Source organism: Phocoena sinus, chromosome X, assembly GCF_008692025.1.
Source record: "Phocoena sinus isolate mPhoSin1 chromosome X, mPhoSin1.pri, whole genome shotgun sequence".
In the NCBI taxonomy this organism is placed as follows: domain Eukaryota; kingdom Metazoa; phylum Chordata; class Mammalia; order Artiodactyla; family Phocoenidae; genus Phocoena; species Phocoena sinus.
The window spans coordinates 11,735,085-11,758,738 of NC_045784.1; the positions used below are offsets into that span (position 1 = coordinate 11,735,085).

The following is a 23,654-nucleotide window of genomic DNA, read 5'->3' on the forward strand; positions in this document are numbered from 1 at the left end:
GGTAAATATGTGAGAGAAAATCAACAGAGCTTCGTAGAGAACTGAATATGGTAGGCGATGGAGAGGGAGTCTTAGCGTTGATGCCTTGGCTTTTGGTTGGTGATAATGAAACAGGCACAGCAGAAAAGAAACAGGATTTGAAGGAAGTATTAAAAGTTTGGTTTTGATCTGTGGACTTTGTGGAGCCTTTGAGACATTCAACAGGAATTGTTTAGGATGTGCAGGTCTGGACAGAAATATATATTTGTGTGTCATCTGCACAAAAGGAAAATGCAAGTTACAGATGTGTATAATATTGTCTAAGAGAGTGTAGTATGAGAAGATAAGAGGACCTCGAATACAGACTTTAGAAAATCCAACTTTTCCAAGCCAGGTAGAGGAGGATATGGCTGCCAAGGAGACAAGACAGGAGGCAAGCCAGGAGTGTACTGTGTCACAGCGTCGAGGGAAGAAAGCCCTTCAAGAGAGCAGAATGGTGGCTCTTAGGGACAGAAGAGAGGGGGAAATGAGGAGCTGCTCATCAGCGGGTATAGTTTCAGTGATGCAAGATGAGTAAGTTCTAGAGATGCACTGTACAATATTGAGCCTATAGTTAACAACACTGTATTTTACACTTAAAAGTCTGTTGAGAGAGTAGATTTCAAGTTAAGTGTTCTTTCCACAATAAAATAAAAATAAATTTAAATAAAAGAAGGGAAAAGAGCTCGATGATGCTAAGTGCCATGTAAATGTCAAGTAAGATGACAACAGCAAAAATATCTTTCGGCCTTAGTTCCAAGGAATTCATTGGCAGACTTAGTGAGATCTGTTTCTGTAGATTGACGGAGCTGGAATCCAAACTGAGGAGAGCTGAGAAGTAAAATGAGGAGGTTACACTAGATCCTCTCTAAAGTTCCTTCCAACTCTAAAATAATACGTGCTTTGATCTCATGCTGCTAGCCAGAGTCTCCCTTTGTCACAGGTTTCCCTACTCACCCTACTCTTGTTTAATAACAAAACTCTGCTACTGAAAGAAATGACTTGCAAAGACTGTATTACTTTAAGCATCATTACAACCTCAAAAAATTTAGAACAAATCATTTTCATATACTTTTACATATACATTTTCTCTTTTGGAAAGAATCTTGAGCACAAAAAAATCTTGTATGAGTTTTCCATAGCACCAGTTGAAGAAATGTATTTCCAAGAATTGATTTTATTTTTTGGGTCAGGACTGCAGGGATAAAATCAGGCCTAGAGTTTCCATGTGGATGAATTCGGAAGTGAACAGATTCAAAGCTGCAGTCCAGGGATGTCTCACCCTACACCGTACTGTTTTCCTTTTAAATTGAATCACTTTTTCTGGGCTTTGGGAGTTAAGAGAACACTTCCAAAGAATTGATTTTGTATGTAAGCAGAATGCTTGGGCACTGCTGCTTTTCATCTAAAGAAAGGTCCTATATTCTCACTGTCTTGGTGGGATACATCTCTGATAAAAGGGCATACAGACCATTGCTACTTGACGTGTGATCGGTGGACCAGCAGAAACGACCTCAGCTAGGAACTTGTTAGAAATGCAGAATCTCTGGCACCACATCAGACCTAAATGCAGATTAGAATCTGCATTTCAACAAGCTCTTCAGGTGATTTATGTTAAGATTAAAAGGTGAAAAGAACACGCATTTTTTCTCAGAATCTACTTTTTAAAAACACAGAATTCTTTGTTACTCTGCCATAATATTTAAACTTATCCATGGGCATATTAGTCATTTATGGACTGAAAATTAATCATTTTATTTTGTTTTAAAATTAAGATCTGCAGTGGAGTGCCAAGGTGACGAACAAGGTACATTTTACAGACAAAAAGTAGGTTACACACCCAGCTCATGGCAGAACATGCATTTTTCATTCCCCCTTGCCAGAGCTGATAATTACTTACACTGAACTTATCTACCCTTCCTCTTTTTTATTAATAACAACATTTGTAAGTTTAATTTGAAATAGCAAGGTTACCTCTCATGCTTTTGTACAGGATTTATAAACTTTCACTATTTTCTGTCTCTTTAGCCGATTTAGGAGAACATTTACACTTTATTACCTGACTCCTCCCTGGTGATTAACATCTGGAATGGGCAGATGAAACTCCACCCGCAGTCTCACCCTTCCTTGCTCCAGCTCTTACTCCGAGCCCTACTCTCTAACCTTTAACCAGGTCAAGTAAAGATTGCTACTGCCCCCTGCCGGCCCATTGTATTCTTCCTCCTCTACAAATCCGTGACTTGAAGAGGATGCCCAAGGATTTTGAGCCGCTGAAGAAAGCTCAGAGAAGGGGCTTTCCCTAGTAAAAAAGTAGAGAGATCCTTTGGGAACCGGCAGCTAAAATCAAACGAAAACACTCAAGGGGCGAGGAAGGTATAAAGGGCTTCTAAATTAAATTATCGATCCTCATGAACCATTCTCCGCATATGGGCTTCTCTATGCCAATGAAATGTCCCCTCCTCTTCAGCACAGGATTTCTCTTTTGCCTCTAGCTTTCACTGATAACGAGTAGACTACCCACTCCCCTATTATAATTTCAGTACTCTAGATCCTGTTCTCTGCTTCGCCCAATTTTCTTTTCCCACGCCTAGACCTTATTTCCCTTCTCTTTTCTGCTTCAAACTCCCGTCCCGCCCACTCACTGACAGACTCGCATTTCCAGGAGCTCAGACCCTAGCCTTCTTCACCCTCTCCATCTACCCTGACCTCTGCTCTTCCCTGGTCATCACCGCGCCCCTTCAGCACCCCTTCGCGCGGAACGGCCAGTCACTCTTTGCCTTGGAATAGCAGGAACGTCCCCTCTGGAATGCCTCTCCCCGACCCCCGCCCCAAGCGACTGAAAAAGGAAACATGCGCACTTCAGAGCTAGGAGCTGTCCGAGTGCTGAAATTTATAGGCTCGGTAAGATCACGTCTCCGTCTTTCTGTAGCCCTCATTCCAGCACAGGATTTCAGCAATTTTGCCCTCTTCTTCCTACCCACTCCAGCACGCAGAGTCCTTTCTTCTCCCTCGTTTACAACTTCTTTTAAAAAGAGAACATTTTCTAGAGAAAAGGGATTTGCTAAATAGAAAGGACATAAAACAAAAGCTACAGCAACCCGACTTCCAGCATGGCATTGTCACCAGCCCCCTTTGCATGGTGATGCGATTAAGGTAGCAGCATTTTTATTATTCAGGAAAAGCGGCTGGGGGATCCATCAGTTCTAAGGCTTTGTCTTTCCTAGGTTAACTGATGGTCCTAAGCCCCCGTCTGACCTGACCATGATGCCCAGTACTGGCACTTTTTGTTTTTTCTCAGCAAACTGTACAAACCCAAATCTCTTTTTGATTTTCAAGGAAACTAGATTCCTGCCAGATTTTGAGTCTGGACAATAAATAGATACTTTGTCCTAGCTTCTTTCTGGAATCATTTCGGGAATATTTTCCACAAGCATCACAGACACAGGAATGAACCGGCAGCTAGTGAACATTTTGACAGCCTTGTTTGCATTTTTCTTAGAGACAAACCACTTCAGGTAGGTGAAACGACTTTGCATGCTGGTATTTTCCACATGAAAACTGCTTGAAAGAGAACGTGTCATGCAATTTTTATCTATTTCTCTATGTCCCGGACCACATTATGTTATTTTTATAAAGGAGAGTTAAGAGTTCTTTTGTTCTTTTAAAAAGCTTAATTATGGTGGGAAGGTGGTAAATTTTCACAAAGGCAAGTTTTATGATGCGTAATCCCACTCTGTGCATTTCAACGTATTTTCACAGCCAATGTGATATTAAGATACTCTGATGAGTTGCATGCTCTTTACATTTCTATATAACGGTGATTTGTTTTTTCTTTTTTGCTTTCCAATTCTTCTGTAAGTCATTTAAAGGGATTACTGAATGCAGTGCTTTTCATATGGTGGAAGTGACTGAATTAATTTGCCAGGAGCATGCTCATTTTATGTAAAATATAAAAGAACCCGAATTCTTAGCTAACTTGGGACTTCTATTGTATTTCAGCAACCAGATGCATACTATGAGAACTACAATTCAGGAAATTTCTTGAAGTACCAAAAACATTTAAAATCTCATTTTACCATTCAGTATATTTAGAAATGTACTGCCTATGAAAACTGAATTAATATGACATCTCTGTGTTCATGCATGCATGAGAAATGGATTATGCATAATTTTAAAAAGTGAGAAATCATTATTTGCACGCTTGCATTTTCTACTTAATTTACAAATCGTCTAATCAATTGATACCTCAAAATACCAGATTATTACCAGTAAGTGAAATAGCCATCCTAATGGCTAAGAGGTTCTAAGACAAGATAGAGACAAGAGATGTCCATACAACAAAGTGTAGGACTCTTCATTTGATTTTCACCACATTTTATGGTATTTTTTCACAGAACCAAGAGAAATGGAACATATAGCAATAATCCTATGAGTACTGGGAAAACCCACTATGTTCCTTTCAGGTTCACACCTCCTACTATGATTAAGAAAAACTGTAGGCTGGGTTTTATTAGAATCATCATCATCATCTTCATCACCACCACCATCACCATTATAATCAAATAATACTTGATTAATCAGATGAATCTGCATATGGGAATGTGAGTATTTCTAGGTGACTGTATCAATTCTTAACTCTTACCAAATGTTTATATCATCTTTGTACTTATATTTAATATTACTTCTTTGAAAAACCGGCAAGAATGTGGTATTTTCCTAGTGATAAGAATTAACAATATTATTTGTCAAAATACTGAAAAGAAAGCTTGTAAAATATATACTTTATGGAAGAAATCAACGTTCAGTCAACCACTATGTATTGTCAAAGAATTCATTTCACTATAAACCATATATGCTCTTTTTATAAGCCTTTTAAGGAAAATGGAAGTCTGAGAAATTTTCCAATTACCATTTAGTGTTTTTGATAATGCAAAAGACAAAATGCTTTAGAAGTTCTTTTTCACGAATACTAGAGAGTCAACAATTTAAATGCTAATATATAAATAACAGCTGATAAAATGATATTAGTACAGACATGCTCATTGTTGACCTATTTCTTTTAGAAAACACATTGGGAATTATTAATAGCTGAAAGCTGGAACAGAATCTAGCAGGTGACAAAATAAGCAATGGGATGCTTAGTTCATGATTTACTTTGTTCTGCCCATCTTATTATGTATTTTTTATAAAAAGTAGAGGACATATTAAGGGCCGAAATGCTGGAAGAATGTTTTGGAAGTCATGGGGAAATAATTTAACACAATCACATAAATTTTAGAAATTATCTTATTTCTCTGATGACACTAGAAAGAAACAGCTTTGTATATCTGTAAAACCTACAACCTAAAGCTATGCATGTTGTATCATCTTAAACATCTTACGGCAAAGTTTGGTAACTTAGGAGATATGACTCAGGATTTATACCTTTCATCACTTAAAGTTAACTCTAGACCGTGTACAAGTTAGGAAGTTGACCAAAGAGTTTATAATTTTCCTTTTCTTCTTCTTAACATATCAAATATATTTACAAAACATGATGTCAAACATTCTGTGAGCATTAGTTCTCAGGTGATAAGAATGTAATTGTTGCTAAAAGAGTTAATGATGTGTTTAGGGCAGCTTTCTGCAAAGACCATGACTCCAGGTCTGGAAAACAACCTTCGCAGACCCTATCTCCTTCAGATTTCTTGGACAAATTAATGGGAAGGACATCGGGATATGACGCAAGAATCAGGCCAAATTTTAAAGGTAGGTTTCACTGAAACTTACCTTAATTAAGCCTGTGGGAAATCTAGATGTTTGAATACTCTGAAAAATTTTTTTCAGGGCTTTTTATTACAAAATGAAAACAACAAGCATAGTATTCATTTCATTTTGGCATTCTTTGCAACTAGTTGATTTAATAGCTTAAATTTTACATGTTGCTTGCCACTTTCAAAGACTTTCCTCATTTGTGTTACGCTGCACAAAGAAAACTAACGTCAGAGATTATTGCCACATTTCCTATGTTATCTAAAGTGGGAGTGGGACTGGAAATGAATACAAGAACAAATGATGCACTTGATTTGTATGAATCGTTCCACCAAAATCTTTGGTTTGGGTTTTAAATACGTACTCCCAAAATGAAGTTTACATCTCAGTATATAACATGCCCTTTTATACACTTTCAGGCCTCTCTCATTTTTAAACCTTGTGAGAAAAGGCTCTAACTGAATATATTACAAAGTTTTGGTTTCCTCTTGTTTAAACATTCTAATTCTTTATTTGAAATTATTTATCTGAAGTTAACAAAGAAGATCATAGAATTGTAAAGTGCGTATGTCAAAGATGGTGGATACTTTCTTTGTTCAATTAGAAACAAACCAAAAAGTTTGGTGTCTTTGTATGTTTAACATTACAAAAATGTAATTAATAGAAATTACTTTTTAGAAATTACCTTTTATCTATTTGATTTATTTTTACTCTGAATCAGAAAAATACTGAAATAAGAAAGAACCTACTAATTGAATTGTTTTTGATGTTTTAATTTTTAGATACATATTTTAAATAAATGCATTTTATCTTGTAATTTAACTTAAAATAATGCATTGTGAAGTGCTTATATTTTATAAAAGGATAAATCTATAATATTCTAGGTATTATGTCATAATTCATGCATCGCTTTGGTTTTGCTTATTAGCTATTTAATTGGATTGCTTTCCTTGAGGTTTGATTAATTTTTATTATTGGCAAATATGAGCATGAAAACTAAATTCAAAATTCTTTTCTTCTTTAAATGCTGCACCTCTGAATATACCCAGCTAAGGGCACATTTCATAAAGAAACATGTCAGAATTTTGACCAAACAGATGTTTTTGACTTATAGAGTATTTCCAAAAGAGACAACAGAACTTAGTTCAAAAGCTAATTGCTGAAAACAATTTTCATGTTTGCCCAATTTCATATTAATTTTGTGGTCAATGGAAGTCAATATTTGAAATAAAATCCTATGAGCAAGTATTCGAGAGTCAGCTTTTTCAATGGGCCTGCTCACTTGTACATTTATTCACTGAGGCATTCAATAACTTTTGAGTCTGAACTACATAAAGCATACTAACTACTGCATGCTTTGAAAACTTGAGAGTTGAAACAGGTTTCGATGCTACCACCAAAAATTTCATTGGACAGAGTAGATGTTACATGAATACTTATACAATAATATATAATACTAGATAGAAATAGTTAAGTAGTTAATGGTTAAGTAACATTAGGAAGTACAGATAAAATACTACAGGACTCCAACAAAAGCAGAGACGTTTTCCTATTAAGCTATTCATGGAAAGCTTCATAGAGAAGGACCAGAGATGGAAAATTGTTTCAAGTTTATGAGCATCTTGTTTAATAGCAGCTATTATTCATTATTTTCTAGAAATAAGTTTTTTAAGGGGAAGAAAAGTGCAAAGAGTAATAAAACAAACACCCATGTTGCCAATGCTACTTTAAGTGACCACATAGGATGAGCAATAATTTCCACACACAGCTTTTTTTTCTGGTTCTTCTGGGGATGTCACCCTTTGGAAATAACATCTCTCATGATTCTGAAGAATAAATAAATGAGGAGAATATCAAGCATAGCAAAGCATGGCCATGTTTTTGAGATCTGTCCTAAAGACCTGAGTACAGGATGTTTTAAAGACTTATAAAAGGGAAATGGGTGAATATAATTTAAGACTCTAACGTTAATGAACTGTACTGACTTTTGGCTCCCTCTTCCCTTAACTCTCCGATTCAATGAACCCTGATATTCTTTCATAACTTTTACTTACATGGACCATTTATAGCAGATCAATTATCTAACAGCTCTCACAATTCTCTTTACTGTGAGGATCTTGGCTTTTCCTAGATGTAAAACATTCCCCATTATTTTAGACTAAAACGATTTTTCCTCCTTGGTGTTCCCATGAAACTTTCTAAGTCTAATATAGTTCTTTTGCATATTTATGTTTTATCAACTCACCCCCGCACCACATCTGAGAGGGCAGGGAGGTACCTTATTTATATATATATAATATTATATATATATAGTTTATATATATATAATATTATATATAGTTTCAGGTGTACAGCATACTGACTCAGGGTTTTGGTTTTTTTTTTGCAGATTATATTCCATTAGAGGTTATTACGACACATTGGGAAGGGGTGGGAACTTTTGAGGGATGAACCAGTGGTCGTAGTGGCTGGCTAGCAAAGATGATTTTAGCTGAGCTGAGGAGAAAGAAATAAAAGAAAGAGATAACAGGGAACTTGTAACAGCAAAGAGACTAGGAAGACTACAGTACTTACTGCAGTTGATTAGCAATGTATCGATGAGAAATTTTATAGAGTAGGTAGAAATGGAAGGTGATTAGGAAATGTGATTGTATCTGGAATAGTGATAGGCTCCCTGTAAATGCCAAAAACCAAACTGACGATGATAACAATAAACATGGTGATGATGATGACAATGATATTGAAAATAACAATAATGGTGATTGATAAGAAGACAAAAGGGCAAAATTTGACAAGTATATAAGCAAGAGCCCAATATGGGCTGTTGAGATAAAGGCTATGGCTTTTCTTGAAGTCTTATTAAATATTAGCACATTTCTCTGTTTTCCTTGCTGCCATGCATTGGCAAGGGAAAAGAAATGTATATGCACAATTTTTCTTACTGGAAGGAATTTTTCCTGCATCCTTTCAAGTCAGTAAAGTATTTCATGTCTATTCCATATCCCTGATGGGCTCTGAAAAATGTCATAATGGGCATATATACAAGAAGGAAGATGGATGTAAGCTAGAAAAGGGAACCAGAAATGATTCAGACTTAGACTCTAATTGAGAGTCATTCTTAGAAGCTATAGGGAAACAATGGCTTTTCTGATGTGCTGGAGCACAAGCGTATAAACAAAGTCGTGAGTCAGAGTTGCCAGTTGCATTCCATCTATGAGAGCCATGGAGACTTGGATCAGACCTCGTCAAAACATAAGTTTTCAAAATCCTCAGTTCAGATAAAAACACGAGCTATGTCCATTCACAATTACCTGTTTCTGAAACCATGGTAAATGTTGATTCTGTGTCAACAGGGAAGCCTCCTTCCCCACTTGGGTGATTTGTCTCGTTGTCGGTTGATTCCTCATGGTGTTATTCCATCGTCCTAACAGATATTCCTTTGTCAGTATTATTGTATCTTGAAAATGCCACTTTAAACATTAAGCTTTTAAAGAAGCCAAATGAAATGCTCAAACCTGGGCAAAATGCACTAGTTCTGATTCTCTCTCTTTGAAACAAAGCCTTTATCTATTTTAATGAAATTTTCTTTGAAAAGAAAATTAACTTAGAGTTATATCCTAAGTTTCATCCCAATGTGAATAAATACATTTCACCAGAACATTCATTTTGGGATAGGATCTGGAATAGATAATGTGATGTGTGATATTAAAACCTACATTTGCATGCAGTATGGTTTCCTTTATTTTCCAAGGAGTTATCAGCTCAGAAGGTGTTTCAGATATAAGTAAGAAACAGATGCACTTCCAAAAAACTAGAGGTCTTCACGTTTCTCCCCTTGGAAAGTTTCTTGTCTGTAGCCAAGTGGAGCTCAAGCTCATGTGTTGTGCTTACCAATCCCTGGAGGGGTGACTTGAGCACAAATGTCCAGCAGAGACACTTGGAAAGAGTGATTCTCTCAGTTGGTGATAGTGTAGCCCTAGCGTGATCATTTCTTTGATAACTCTGGCAGATGCGGGCATCAGATATTACCATGGGTTCTGAGAAAAAGAACAGAATGCTTACAAGTCTCAGAAGTTGTTTTTTTTTTTTTTTTTTGCAGAAGTATTTGACTTGAGTGCAGAAAGTAGTGGAAACCTTCAGGCACCTGAAAGGGTACAGTCATTTTATATAGAATAAGACAATAGGAGATAAAAGGGGGGAAGTGATTATTGAAAGAAAAAGCTGAGTGCATCAAAGAGAAATTTATATATGACAGCTTTGCTCAGGGATGATGTTGATGAAGATTTTTGAATTTCCAAAATCCACTGGCTGTGTCACAATTTATTTTAGCTTTTGTGTACTGTATGTATACCAATCAACACATTTGTATATACTAGGCTGCTACGATGGGCCTGCAAGTTGCTTGTCAGGGATTTGAGGTAACATCGAGAAGGAGGCACCTACAGCATTCTAACACACTCTGGTAAAGTCTATTCCAAAGGATAAGTTCATTTATTGGAGTACGTCTTCCATTCCATGGTGACAGAGCAGTAGAGTGGGAGGGGCCTTGGACTTGGATCCAGAAAACCCAGGTTCATGTCCTGGTTCAGCCACTTTGGAGAAAAGATGTGTCCACCTCTCCATGACTCAGGTTTTCTTCTGACTTTGCCCACCTCATTTGGGTTGTTCTGAGCATCAAATGAGATCATACGTCTGAATGATTTGTTTCCAACTATTAAAATTATTAAAAATAATTTGAATTATTATTACTAGTCTTCTATTTCTCTTTGATAACTGACACTGACTACGTATTCTCTTAGCCTTCATGGTGATTGGGTCCTTAAAGTTGTTTGAATGTTTTTTAATGGAAAAAAACGAGTCAAAGAAGTTCTAGCATTTTAGAGTCCTACCACAGTAACCAGGATGTAGATGTCACATGTCTCAGTGGGTTCTCCTTTATTAGTCTGGTGGGAAGATTTCCAACCTGAAAGGGCTATTTCGTATTTCTAAATATGAGACAAAAAGGGAGCCGTGTGTGGGAAGGAATTATCTATATCCATTCAAATCTTACCCCTGATTATTTTCTTAGACTCATTTTTTAAGTGAACCAAGTAAAAGACATAGAACCAATTTCGCTTGGTCCTAGAAAGGGCTCTAAATTTAATGGAAGATATATGACTGTCATTTCTGATGTATTTTCTTGTCCAGTTACTGCAGTTGCAAGGGTCACTGCACAAACGTGAATTGATTTTCTATTTTAGAATAAGAATTTTAAGGAGAACATTTTGTCTCTACAACATGGCAGGTTAAGAGCACTGGAAATGGAAGCCCATAATTTAGTTTTTGAGAATGTATTGTTCCTTGGTTGATTCTGGGTGAGTTCATATCCTTAATTTTCATTATTAAAAGAGCCTAAACATTTTATCCTGAGTTCTGTAGTGCTTTCTGTTACTCCCCATGCTGAAGAACAGTTCAGTCCCTTTTGCTGATAATCTGAGACTTCATTTAAAAAAATAATGGCATATGTATCAGGGTATCTCGGTACTTAGAGAGTGGACATTATAATGTGTCCAGTTGGCACTGTCAGGCTCGGAGAAAAAAATAGTTATTAGCTCGTTCTTGGTGGTGTTGGGTATTTTTCTTGGTGTGTTGGATCAGACACGTTTGGAACAGGGTCTTAGAAATGAAAATATGGTTGATTAAGCCTCATAACAAGGTCTTTGGAAGCATGCTGTGTTCTCCTTGGAGTTAACACCTAAGAGGCTGTCTCGACTGCAGGATGCAGCATATCCCTCATTGACTCCTTTCTTGAGAGGGCTACTCTGAACACTTGTGACTGACTGCAGACACTTTTAGCCATGTGAAGCCCATTAAAGGAAGGACCTGAGCAAAAGGAATAGGTCTCTAACTGGTATTCCTAAGTGTGAAGGACCTGTAAGAATAAAGTCACTAGATTTCCATTTTGGAGTCTAGCCTGGCTAGCCAACCAAACGTGGTCATGGGGCAAGTATGAGAGGGAAACTGGACACTCTCTCTGACTCATGCCCTGGTTTATGCACTCAGCACTCCTTTAGGAAGTATAATACATGAGTACACCAAATGACGGCTCTGTTTTATTAACATGTCCATCCAAGAGGGAAAAAGAAAATCCTGGATCGAGTCAAAATGTGGAAACTCAATAGGCAATTATCATGAATGTGACTGGATAAGTCTTGTTTTCTATTTTTCTATTTCTTCTTTTTTTTCTATCAGGAGGTGGCACATACTTTCTTGAGGACAAATAAGCTACACTTGCCCATGCGTTGTCAAAGCAATAGAATAAATTTGCAGCAAGGGAGCACATATGTGAGCACAAAAAAATTACATGTAAAGGTTTTCCATCTTTATATTTGAGTCTAAACACACAATTCGTTTGTTTATTCTTTAATAAATAAGTAGTGAGCAGTATCTATATGCCAGGCACCATGTTCTTGCTAAGTATACAGTGGTAAACAGAAATTTAAGCTTTTAAATGTCAGTTCTCACTTCAGTAAAAACCGGAACATAATTTGTAAGTTTAATGCTGTACCATCCAGGATCTTTGCAGGAAAGAAATGACACACTCCAACAGGTTGTGGGAGGGTTTGGAAAAAACCAATCCCTAAAGGGAGAATGTAGTACTCTGGGACTGCCAGCAATAGACCTGAAGAGGCAAGGGAGGGGGTAGCTGCCAGAACCTAGAGAAAGTGGCTCTACCGAGAGGCCACCTAATGAGATCTATGGAGCAATGGAGTCAATCTGTGCTGGCCTAGCGGGGGGGAAGCTAGGGAATAAATATTCTGACCTCACTCTCCTCCTGCATTCCACTTCCTTGCGGGAACCTCTCGTTGGCCAAATCCAGCTCGAAGTCTGAGGGCAAGGGAGCGCAATGACGCAAACCCGGAAGGTCAGCTTCCCAGAGCACAGAGAAGAACAGAAAAGAGGAGAGTCTCTGGGGGCAAATGGAAGATAATCAGCACAAAGTCAGCATACGAGCAAAGCCACCCTTCAACCTGGTGGAGCAGAAGCTCCCAAGCTGATAATCCGTTTAGTAAGTCTTCCTTTATCAGTCTTGGGAAAGCAGGGAAGTGAGAACGGGATATCATCTGGATATACTATCCCAATAGATAAATGATACCTCCAGATGCAGAGAAGAGAGAGGAAGATAGTGGAACGTGGTAGTTCTGTTTCCTAAGCAGACAACTGAAAGATGTGCAACCAATGGACGGGGGTGGGGCGGGGAGGGAGGGCGGGAAGGGAGGAGGGAGAGATCTTCCTGCAGAATATACGAAAATAATTAATATAGCTTCCTTTCTATCTGATTTAATATGTTAATATGTTTGCTAATATTGTCGTGTTTGCCCCACAGTCAATCCCCTCCAGGCTCTCCATGCTGGGATGGGTTGTGGACTTAGATTTGAGCGCAAGACTTAATGCCAAGTCTCTTGGGGCAGCATTTCTGAGACACAGTCTTTCCTCCGTGCTCTTCTGTCTATACAGAGCTGAAGTAGACGTGTTAGAAGAAAAAAGGACTGGGTGGGAGGGTTAGAAGAACAGGAAGCCCAGGGGCAGAGTACTGTGCATTGTGAGGAAATGGCAGGTCTAAGGGAGAGTTGCTTGTTTCCCACTCCTTGGTTGGTTTGATTACGCCACCTGAAATACAGCTACTACTCGTGGCAATTCTGCTACTTTAGGAAAACCTCAGAACCACTTTACCACCTAATTTTTCTTTCACTTTTAAAACCCAAGTATACGTAGACGATAATATAATCTATCTTCTTCTGATTTATTTACATCTAAATACTTCAAGATGTTGATTTCTAAGAACCAATTCATGCCCAGCAAGGCAGCTGGGATTTCTTTTATCAGGCTTTCTCTTAGAAATAGCATTCTTTGCGCCCCTCCGCCTCAAATGTATTCAGAAAACAAGGGGTCTGTTTATTTAGCTTTGAACGTCCGAGTCTCTGAAAAGTGAAGGATACACACATTTGGCAAACCACACTGTAACAACCCCAGTTAGAACATACAATTCAGGATAATTTACACACATACTGCAGTGCTCACGATGGACTTCTCATATTCTACTTTCTCCTTTGAATTAATTGTGTCTTTCATACTTGAACGTTGTATAGAGCACGCCAAGTCAAAGGACTTGGGATTTAATGCTAAACTAAACTGGCAACCAAACAGATGTGTTTCTCAAACCACGCTTTTCGGAATACCTGCTTTAGAGCCTGAGTCCTGTTAAAAAGGCACAGAGCTGGGCCCTGCATTTCTCCAGCTCTACCTCTCCAGAAACACTGAATGGTGGGATCTGAAAATACTGGCTTTAACGATTTCATTACTCCCTATAGTTTAAGAACTACAGGACTAGAATGAGACGTTTTTGCTCCTGTATCTGAAGAATAATATCTTGCTTATAGTATTTTTCCCAAGGTAGTGTGGGCCAGCATTGCCTTACCAAATAAAGGCGGGGGGCGATCCTACAAGAAAAAAAAAATCTAAACTGAGACTCACGAGGCCTTGTTTTAACTACACTTTTGCCAGCTGTGACCTAGAGCATGCCACCTAACCTCTCTGGGATTAATTCTTATCATCTCCAAAATAAAGGACTTGGACCAAGATGTCTAGGTCCAACTTTGATGGTCCCTAGTCTTTACAGTCTAACATCTTTGAGCTTGGATGCATCCAATCTTCCTAGAGAATTGGTCTCTGAGAAATTATTAATTCTATCCAGAATTCTTAGCAGTTGCTGATATCTTATTTCGACTCCCAATATTTCAAGGGTGATCATTATTCTCTGGAAGACTCTGGAAACTCATGAGAGGATTACTGAAGAAATCAGCCATTCACAATTTTTGCCTTGTTTTTGAAAGGTTCGGAGGTAGCAAATTCATGTACAGAGGTTGCTTCTAGGGAAAGTAGCTACCATGTTTCTTTACTTCAGCATCTGGCCAAAGATGTTTCTCGAAATGCTAGTCCCATGAGATGTTCTCAGATATAAGGTTTAAAATGTGAAATAAGAATGGAAATTCTGGCCTTCCCTGGTGGCGCAGTGGTTGAGAGTCCGCCTGCCGATGCAGAGGGGACACGGGCTCGTGCCCCGGTCCGGGAAGATCCCACGTGCCGCGGAGCGGCTGGGCCCGCGAGCCACGGCCGCTGAGCCTGCGCGTCCGGAAGCCTGTGTTCCGCAACGAGAGAGGCCACGACAGTGAGAAGCCCGCATACCGCAAAAAAAAAAAAAAAAAAGAAAAAACAAAACAGAATGGAAATTCTGCAAAACAGCCTCCAAGAGACTCCCAATATTCATTAGCATATAAAAATGTTTTGAGAAAACCTGCAGTAAAAATATACAAATAAATAGATATTTTAAAAACTTCTTTTACCCAGGGGCTTATCCTCTACTTATTAGATCATAGATTCCTTAAATGAGTAACATTCTGGGGAACTGGTGTTTCATGGAATACACTTCGGAAAATGTGGTCTTGGTAAAATCCATAAATCTAAAAGAAATTTTTTGCCATGAAAACAGGTGATGATGATGGGAAACCTACATACATATAAAATACGATGATCTGCTAGAAAGATAACATTCCTGAGAGTGGGAAGGCCCCAGCGTTCGTAAATGTGGCTTTCATTTTGATACATGGTCAACATTAGCATTCTGATGCCACAAGAGAATTACTCCACAAGTTAGATTATTATTACAGGCTATTTATCTCCTGCTTCATTTACATGAATAAATAAGCAAACAGTGGCATTTTGAAAAAACAAACATTGAAGGCAAAAGAAAAAACGTGTCAGTACAGCAAAACACTTTGATCTGATAATCACCTTCTGTTTTAGTCTTTATGATTCTTGAATGCTGGGTGACAAATACGCACTTAAACAAGTGACCTTTAACCCTGAACTAAAGACATTTTTTAGCAGAATATGACAACGTTGCATGCCTGTATGGAAAATTTCCTTTTGGACTGCCGTTCTCTTTTGGGCAGTTTTCCAGGAAATGGTTTCTCATACCATTTCCATTCAACTGTTTGTTGAGAATGTTTTTCCCCACCACTTCCTTGAAATTTTAAAAAATTTGAATCCATACTAAAAAAAACTTCATTTAATAATTGAAAGTATGCAATATTTATCTCAAATAACGTGTGTAGATTTAAGGTTAAGGTCTTCACTTATTAGTATTTTTTTATAAATTTATTTTATTTATTTATTTTTGGCTGCGTTTGGTCTTCGTTGCTGCACGTGGGCTTTCTCTAGTTGCATCGAGCGGGGGCTACTCTTCGTTGGGGTGCACGGGCTTCTCACTGCAGTGGCTTCTCTTGCTGCGGAGCATGGGCTCTAGGTGCACAGGCTTCAGTAGTTGTGGCACATGGGCTCAGTAGCTGTGGCTCACGGGCTCTAGAGCGCAGGCTCAGTAGTTGTGGTGCACGGGCTTAGTTGCTCCGCGACATGTGGGATCTTCCCAGACCGGGGCTCGAACCCACGTCCCCTGCATTGGCAGGCGGACTCTCAACCACTGCGCCACCAGGGAACTCCCCACTTATTAGTATTAAAATATATTCTAAGTTGGTCTGCTCAAAATTGATGTTTCATATAGTCAGATATATAAATTCCCAGGAAAAACTATTGAAAATTGTTTTCAATGAAGATGGATGCAGAAAGAGAAATGTCTTTGAAATATCATGAAATGTCTTGGGAAAAGAGTTATCTATATATAAAACTTGTTTATTACTAGTTCTTCCTTCATACTTTCTCTGAGTTTGTTAAATAAGCAAGTACGATTTTTTCTTCCTGTTTCTTACTCTAGGGTCCCAGTAAAATATAGAGAACAAAGTAGGGGGTGGGGAAATACTAAAGCTACCTTAGCCTTAATGGCTTCTGATCCACGTCATTTATAGTTGACCCTTGAACAATGTGGGTGTTGGGGCACCGAATCCCAGCAATTGAAAACGCATGTATAAGTTTACGACGGGCCCTCTGGTATTCACAGTTCTGCATGGGTGCATTCAACCAAACATGGAGCGGATTGTATAGTACTAGCAGGTATTTACTGAAAAAAATTTGCCTGTAAGTGGAGCTGTATAGTTCAAACCCACATTGTTCAAGGGTCAGCTATATCTCACACAGTAGATGAAGACACATTGATGATGGGGCCGCTACACATTCTGTATCAAACAAGTCCTTTATTTGAAACATTGCTTCAAGGTATCCATGTGATGGCACTGGCGTTGCTGATATTCCACAGTACTACCCACAGATAATGGAATACCGATGTTTAAGCTTTTCTGGTAGTTGAGGGTTGGCATATACTGGACCTTGAAGAGGAACTGAGTGAAGATTAACTATAAAGAAGTGATTTAGCACGCACTCTGTCTTGAGACTTTGTATCATATAGCCTGGGTGCCTGACTCAGATTCCTTGTTATCATTTGCTTCCAGTATCACTGAGGCTTCTGCATTTCTAGGAGGCAGACAGTGGCATCATAGTGGCAGATGGGGAGATGGCTTTGCTGAATCCTTAGTTATAGCAGTCATGGAATATGAATAAGAGGGTAACAGTTTCCCCAGCATTTTCTGAGATTTGATTTTAAAAAGAAGTATATAATGTCTCCTCAAAATATAAAAACTTAAGAAGAGATCATCTCTGTTTAAAAAGAAATGTCACACAGGCCCAATGCCATGCCTTGTAAATAGGAAACCCTGGCACCAAATTTCTTTTCAGGAAGATTTTTTTATAGATAAAATGCCACTCTGCTCGTTCTCTCTAAAACTTGAGGTCATAGCTTGTTACCAACAAGGTTGCTATGCTCTGCAGTATTTATTTTCTCTGGAATATTCCTATTATATTTTCTGGAGTTAGTGACCTCTCTGTGACCAGTGGCATACATGACCTGACCCTTGCCAGACTAATCCTATATTATCAGACATGTTTTCTCTAGTTCTCCAAAACTAGGAGGAATTACCCGCAGTCTGGGATACATATTCCTTTTATCTCCCCCAAGCACCGACATTTCCAACATTCACATTTGTTTATCGGGCACATATGCCTCATTTAAGCTCATCCTTTATTCACATCTTCTGAGCAGATATTCCCACTCAAAACTCAGCAGGCGGCTTCCTGTTCCATACATCTCATGATGCCAGCCGAGTCTGTAACATGCAGGGCTTTCAGCAAAATGTGTAAATTTCTGACTTGGGGCAAATATCCCAAAGCCCATTAAAAAAAGGATTTCCTCAGCAAGAGAATACACTTATCTCAAAGAAAAAATTCCGCATTTCTACTTGTCAACAAGACTCTGCAAAAAGCATAATCACAGGCACATTTTGTATTTTCCTCCTACGGGAAACTGGGCTTCTGTGAGCCCCTGGGTGGAAAGTCTGCTACAGTACCCAGATGCCCCAACTGAGTTCATTTAAGAGATGTCAGTGTACAGTTAACAGCAATATAGCTTGCGCGAAGGAGTCTTTGCAGAACTCAGTAGAAGTGGATGAACATGTGAAGCGTCCATGATTGTTATGAGTCCTTCACCACGGGACCTTTCTCACTCCTCCATACATTGAGAGGGCATAATTATTATATAAGAATCTGGAAGCAGGTGCTAATAATGTGCCATAATAACTGCATATGTAAAGTCCCAAGAAAGCAGGTATCCCCTCAGTGTCTGATCTTCCATACAAATGTCAGAATAAATTATGTGCTTCAGTGATGAAGCAAAGCAGTTGAGGGTATTAACAAAAAGCGTCCATCAGTGACATCGTGCAAAATGCCACGTAAACTGCAGAACAACGCCTCTGAAAAGTTACTGACTTCTGAGGGGGGATGTGGCAGGTGGAAAGAAAGCAAAGAAATACAGAGTGGATAATAAATAGATCCTTCAGGAAAGCTGAGATCAGAAATAAACTCCTATGCTTTTTTTTTAGAAAATCCATAGTGCAGCTGCTCCGGGTGCCTGATTGGTTATGCCTTTATCTGAACGCACAGGAAAATCAAGCTGAGCTGTCACCCAAGGGAGTGAAGAGCTCGGATACTAGTATCCTTACATTTCTAGGCCCCTCATGACTCTTGAAACTCTCCTGGGACTCCTCATCACTTCCGGATAAAGTCTATACACCTGTACATGGCTTGCCGGGGTTTTCACGGTTAGGCTTTTGACTACATCTGTCTGAGGTTGGGTTTCTGAGAAGCAGATGCTGTGTGGAAGTGATTTATTAAGGATAAGTGAGCAAGGGAGACATAAGAGAGTGATGAAATCAGAGAAGGACGTGGGGGGAAAGCCCAGTAAGGGTGTGATCTCAAGCAAAGTCCAACAGTGGATGAATTCGACCTGACCCCTCCGGGGAACTCTGGAGGGTAAGACACACCCCAGAGCTGTCTGAATGGAGGCAAGAGAGCTGACTTTTCATACCCCCTCTGTTAGTTATTGGGTAAAGACGGCCCTCAAGGTATGCATGGGGGGCACGGTAGGGAGAGTAAATTCCCACATGCTTCTATCTCTTCTCAGGTGGGTAAAGTGAGCTCCAATAGCTCTGGGACAGTCCTCTGTGAAAAAACACATGTTCTGGCTACTGGAAGCAAAAGCATGGAATTTTGCCATCTGCAGCAACATGGATGGACCTGGAGGGTATTGTGCTAACTGAGATAAGTCAGAGAGGGAAAGGCAAATACTATTTGGTATCACTTATATGTGGAATCTAAGAAATACAACAAACTAGGGAATATAACAAAAAAAGAAGCAGACTTACAGACCTAGAGAACAAATTCGTGGTTGCCAGCAGGAGGAGGGAAGTGGGGAGGGGCAATATAGGGGCAGGGGATTAAGCAGTACAAACTACTATATATAAAATAAATAAGCTACAAGGATATACTGTACAACACGAGGAATACAGCCAGCATTTTCTAATGACTATAAACAGAGTATAACCTTTAAAAATTGTGGATCCCTATATTGTACACCTGTAACTTATATAATATTTTACATCAACTATATGTCAATTAAAAAGAAAAAAGCATACTGAGGTGAGAGGCACAAAATGGTAAAGTGGGATCCAAGGAACTTGAGGGGGGAGCATCAATGTCGTCTTCTTCAACATCACCATTCCACGTGCCCAGCCATGCCCTCCCACTCTGTTCCAACCTCAGTGCCCTTTTTCCCTGTTCTCAAACCTTTTATTCCAGCGCTTTGCACTTTCATTTCCCTTCACCATGCCTTCCTTTTCACCAGACTAATTCCTCCTCATCCTACAGACTTCAGCATCAATACCATTTCCTCTAGAAAGCTTCCCTTACACTACTAAGTCCATCCTCTCCTACATGCTCAGTCTTCAAGCTCTCTTGTGATTGGCTGCTTCCCTGTCCCTTTCCCTCCTAGACGAGTTCAAGGAGGCCAGAGATTGGGCTTATCTCATTCTAACACCTGACAGTAGGTAGAAGCCAATAAACACGTATCAGGTGAATATAAAAATGTATAACACCAATCATTAATCACAGAATCTGTACTAATGCAAAGGTGGGTGTGAGCAATTGAACTAAAATAATAAATTATTATCTAATATCTGTGATTCTTTCAAAATGCACAAAGTCTTTTGCCATGTATGATCTCATTTCACCCCTTACACATTTCTCATGATGGAAAACAGCTGTAATTTTGTTTACCATTCTTGTTATTTAGGGGGGAGAAAAAGTTATCTTGTTACCCGACAGGACTTAGACCGACACTAGCTCTCCAGATACATAAAGCCTAAGATGGGGAGGAATGTAGGCCATCATTTAGAGAACGATGACAATGACACTCATTCTCGATCTGCAATACTTTATTGAAGGTATTTTTAACATAGATGTCCCCCCTTTTATTTCCAGGATGATTCTAATTTATCTTCAAAGTCGCAGGGTTTTGTGTACTTCCTGTCTTTGTAGGAGTTTAATAAATGTTTAATGTTGAATGAGATGAGTGGATTCATTCACATATAGACACATATCAAGCAGTTATTATGCGTATGTCACTGTGCTAGGCACCAAGTAGAGGAGAATTAAAAGGCAAATTGTTAACGTACCAGCTTTCTAACCTCCAGCCTTTCCATCCCAGCCCCTCTACTTTGCTACTATTTCAGGACCAACATCCCATGTCTAAAAAGCTTTATTTTCCATGCCCAATACTGAACAGGGATTATGGTGGCATTAAGGTTACCCAGATGGAATCCACTGGCCTGAGGCAACTCTCAGTGCATGAAATCTTTAGTGAATAAAATCAATACACCCAAATGTTAATTTTGGATATACCTGAATTACCAGTAATTTCCAACTGCTAAAGTAATATCAGATTTACTTCATGGTTATAGCATTTAACTCCTTCCAACCAGCAAGCCTGTGGTTGATTCTCCTCTAGAATTGTCCTTCCTTTTGAGCCTTATCTTCCATCTTCATCAAAACTTGCAAAGTGGTTCTCAAGTTACAGGATTCTCCCAGGTTATGAAACAATGGACCAAAAATCTTTATAAAGCCTGGAAGGCCCAACTAAGGTAGCTACTACTAATGACAACGTTTATATTTCTCTGGAGCCTTAAACATGTGAGAGCTCAATCTGCAGAAGAGAAGAAGAAGTAGCTCTAGGCTTCATATAGAAGATGACGCTTCAATTGGGTCTTGAGAGATGCACAGGTGTTCAAGGAATGGAAAGGGGGACTTCAGGTAGGGAACTCTCATGTCTGGGAAGAATTGGATTATTTGGGGGGGATAACAAAACATGAGTATAACTGAAGGAAGTAAAAGGACGGAAGTCATAGAAAATGGGGCTAGAGAATAAAGTTAGTCAGGGCTAGAGTGTTAAGCTGATTAAGGCATTAAGATCTAACCACAGGTAACGGGAAGTCAAATCAAGGTTTTTAAGCAGAGAAAGGGCATGATTAGATGTGGATTCTAAGTAGATAACTCAAGATGCCTTTAGAAGGGTATGCTAGAAAGATGGGGAATCATGACATTCACCCACAAGAGAGAAATGATGACAGTTCAGGCTTAGGCTGTGGGATTAGAAAGGAGAGGCTAAATTAACAAGATAAGTTCAAGCCATATTGCATCAGGCAAGATCTAGAGGGTACAAGAGAAAGAGTCATGTTTGACTCAAGGTTCCAGGTTAAGCAACTGAGCAGACGGTGTTCTCATTTACTCAAAGAGGAGACGTTAGAGGAAGAAGATGCTAAGGAAGATACGAGTTCAGCTTTGAGCATGTTTTTGAGATGACCGCCACAGATCCACATAGCGATGTCTCACCTGCTGTTGAAAATATTAATCTGGAGCCAAAAAGAGGTATCAAGGCTGGACATGTACGAATGGGAGTCATCAGATCATGAGAGTATTAACTAAGATCACTCAGTGCACATGTGCAGAATGAAGAGAGAGGATTAAGGATGAGACTCCCATGAACATGAACGCTGATGGAACGCGGGGAGAGAAGGACTCGACAAGGAGTATGAAGGAGTGGTCGCAACATCTGGAAGAGAAGCAGGAAAAAGATGTAGCCATTGATGTCAAGGGAAGAGAGAGCTTTGGGGATGAGGAAATCAAACCTGCCAAGTGCAGCAGGGATGTTGAATAGAAAGAGGCAAGGAAGTGGGCAGTTGGGTTTGGTCAGTGGGACGTTTTTGACCTTAGCGAGGGCGATATCTCTAGAGCACTGAGACCAAAGCCCAGATTGTAGCTCGTTGTAGAGTGAATGAGATTGGAGAAAGTAGGGGAAAGTGAGTGTGTAGACTTCTCATTTAAAAGACTAATGCCAGCATATGGTATTTGTTTTTCTCTTTCTGACCTACTTCACTCTGTATGACAGACTCTAGGTCCATCCACCTCACTGCAAATACCGTATGCTAACACATATATATGGAATCTAAAAAAGACAAAAAGGTTCTGATGAATCTAGGGGCAGGACGGGAGTAGAGACGCAGACCTAGAGAATGGACTTGAGGATACGGGGAGGGGGAAGGGTAAGCTGGGACGAAGTGACAGAGTGGCATGGACATATATACACTACCAAACGTAAGGTAGATAGCTAGTGGGAAGCAGCCGCATAGCACGGGGAGATCAGCTCGGTGCTTTGTGACCACCTAGAGGGGTGGGACAGGGAGGGTGGGAGGGAGGGAGACGCAAGAGGGAGGGGATATGGGGATATATGTATACATACAGCTAATTCACTTTGTTATACAGCAGAAACTAACACACCACTGTAAAGCAATTATACTCCAATAAAGATGGTAAAAAAAAAAAAAAAAAAAAAAAAAAGACTAATGCCAGGGAGAAAAAGGGAGAGATCAGATATCAGTTCACAAAGTTTGAGGGAAGAAAGGTTTTTGGTTTGGGTTTTGGTTTTGTATGAAATGGCCTCCATTTTCTTGGTGAAGAAGTGCCCTGTCGTCTGCCGCAGAGGGGCCACCACCACCGCCTAGGCTGGCTGGTCCTGAGTATAGTCAGCATGAAGCTGAAAAAGGGCACTAGGCTCTTGATGTTTTGTCTCGATGCCCTTCTTTACCATCAGGACAGATCGCCCAGACATTCAGGAAACATTTGTAAAATTTAAACACATTATAAAACAGAGTTTTCTACTAAAATACACTTCTCAGTAGGCTTATTGAGTAGGGAGAATTTTTAAAATATGAGACCCAGAAGATGAAGCCGGAAGGTATTAATTAGATGTAATACTCAAACAGATGAGGGGAAGAAAAGGGGCTCAGGGTCCAAGTTATCCATCATTCGCCTTCTTGGCCAACTCTTTATTCCTCACCGCATCCATCCGTATATTTCACACCATTTTAACTGTAGCAACTCAGAAAGCGTTAATAACGATAACATTATTTGTTTATATTATTTGAGTCCTTACCACGTGTCAAGCGTTCTTC

At 39.3% G+C, this 23,654-nt stretch overlaps 1 protein-coding gene across 3 annotated transcripts in view; it reads left to right on the plus strand.

The window, feature by feature from the left end:
• Positions 1-3,094: 3,094 nt before the first annotated feature.
• The window catches only part of GLRA2 (glycine receptor alpha 2), a 195,633-nt gene continuing 175,073 nt past the window's right edge, over positions 3,095-23,654 (plus strand). The window contains exons 1-2 of one of the 3 annotated variants that reach the window (XM_032620076.1): positions 3,095-3,533; positions 5,633-5,766. In XM_032620076.1, the coding sequence (XP_032475967.1) occupies positions 3,466-3,533; positions 5,633-5,766 (202 nt within the window). In that variant the 5' untranslated portion in view covers positions 3,095-3,465. Of the gene's footprint in view, positions 3,534-4,599; positions 4,620-5,632; positions 5,767-23,654 lie in introns of those variants that run through there. The other 2 variants (XM_032620077.1, XM_032620078.1) reach the window with 2 other exon arrangements.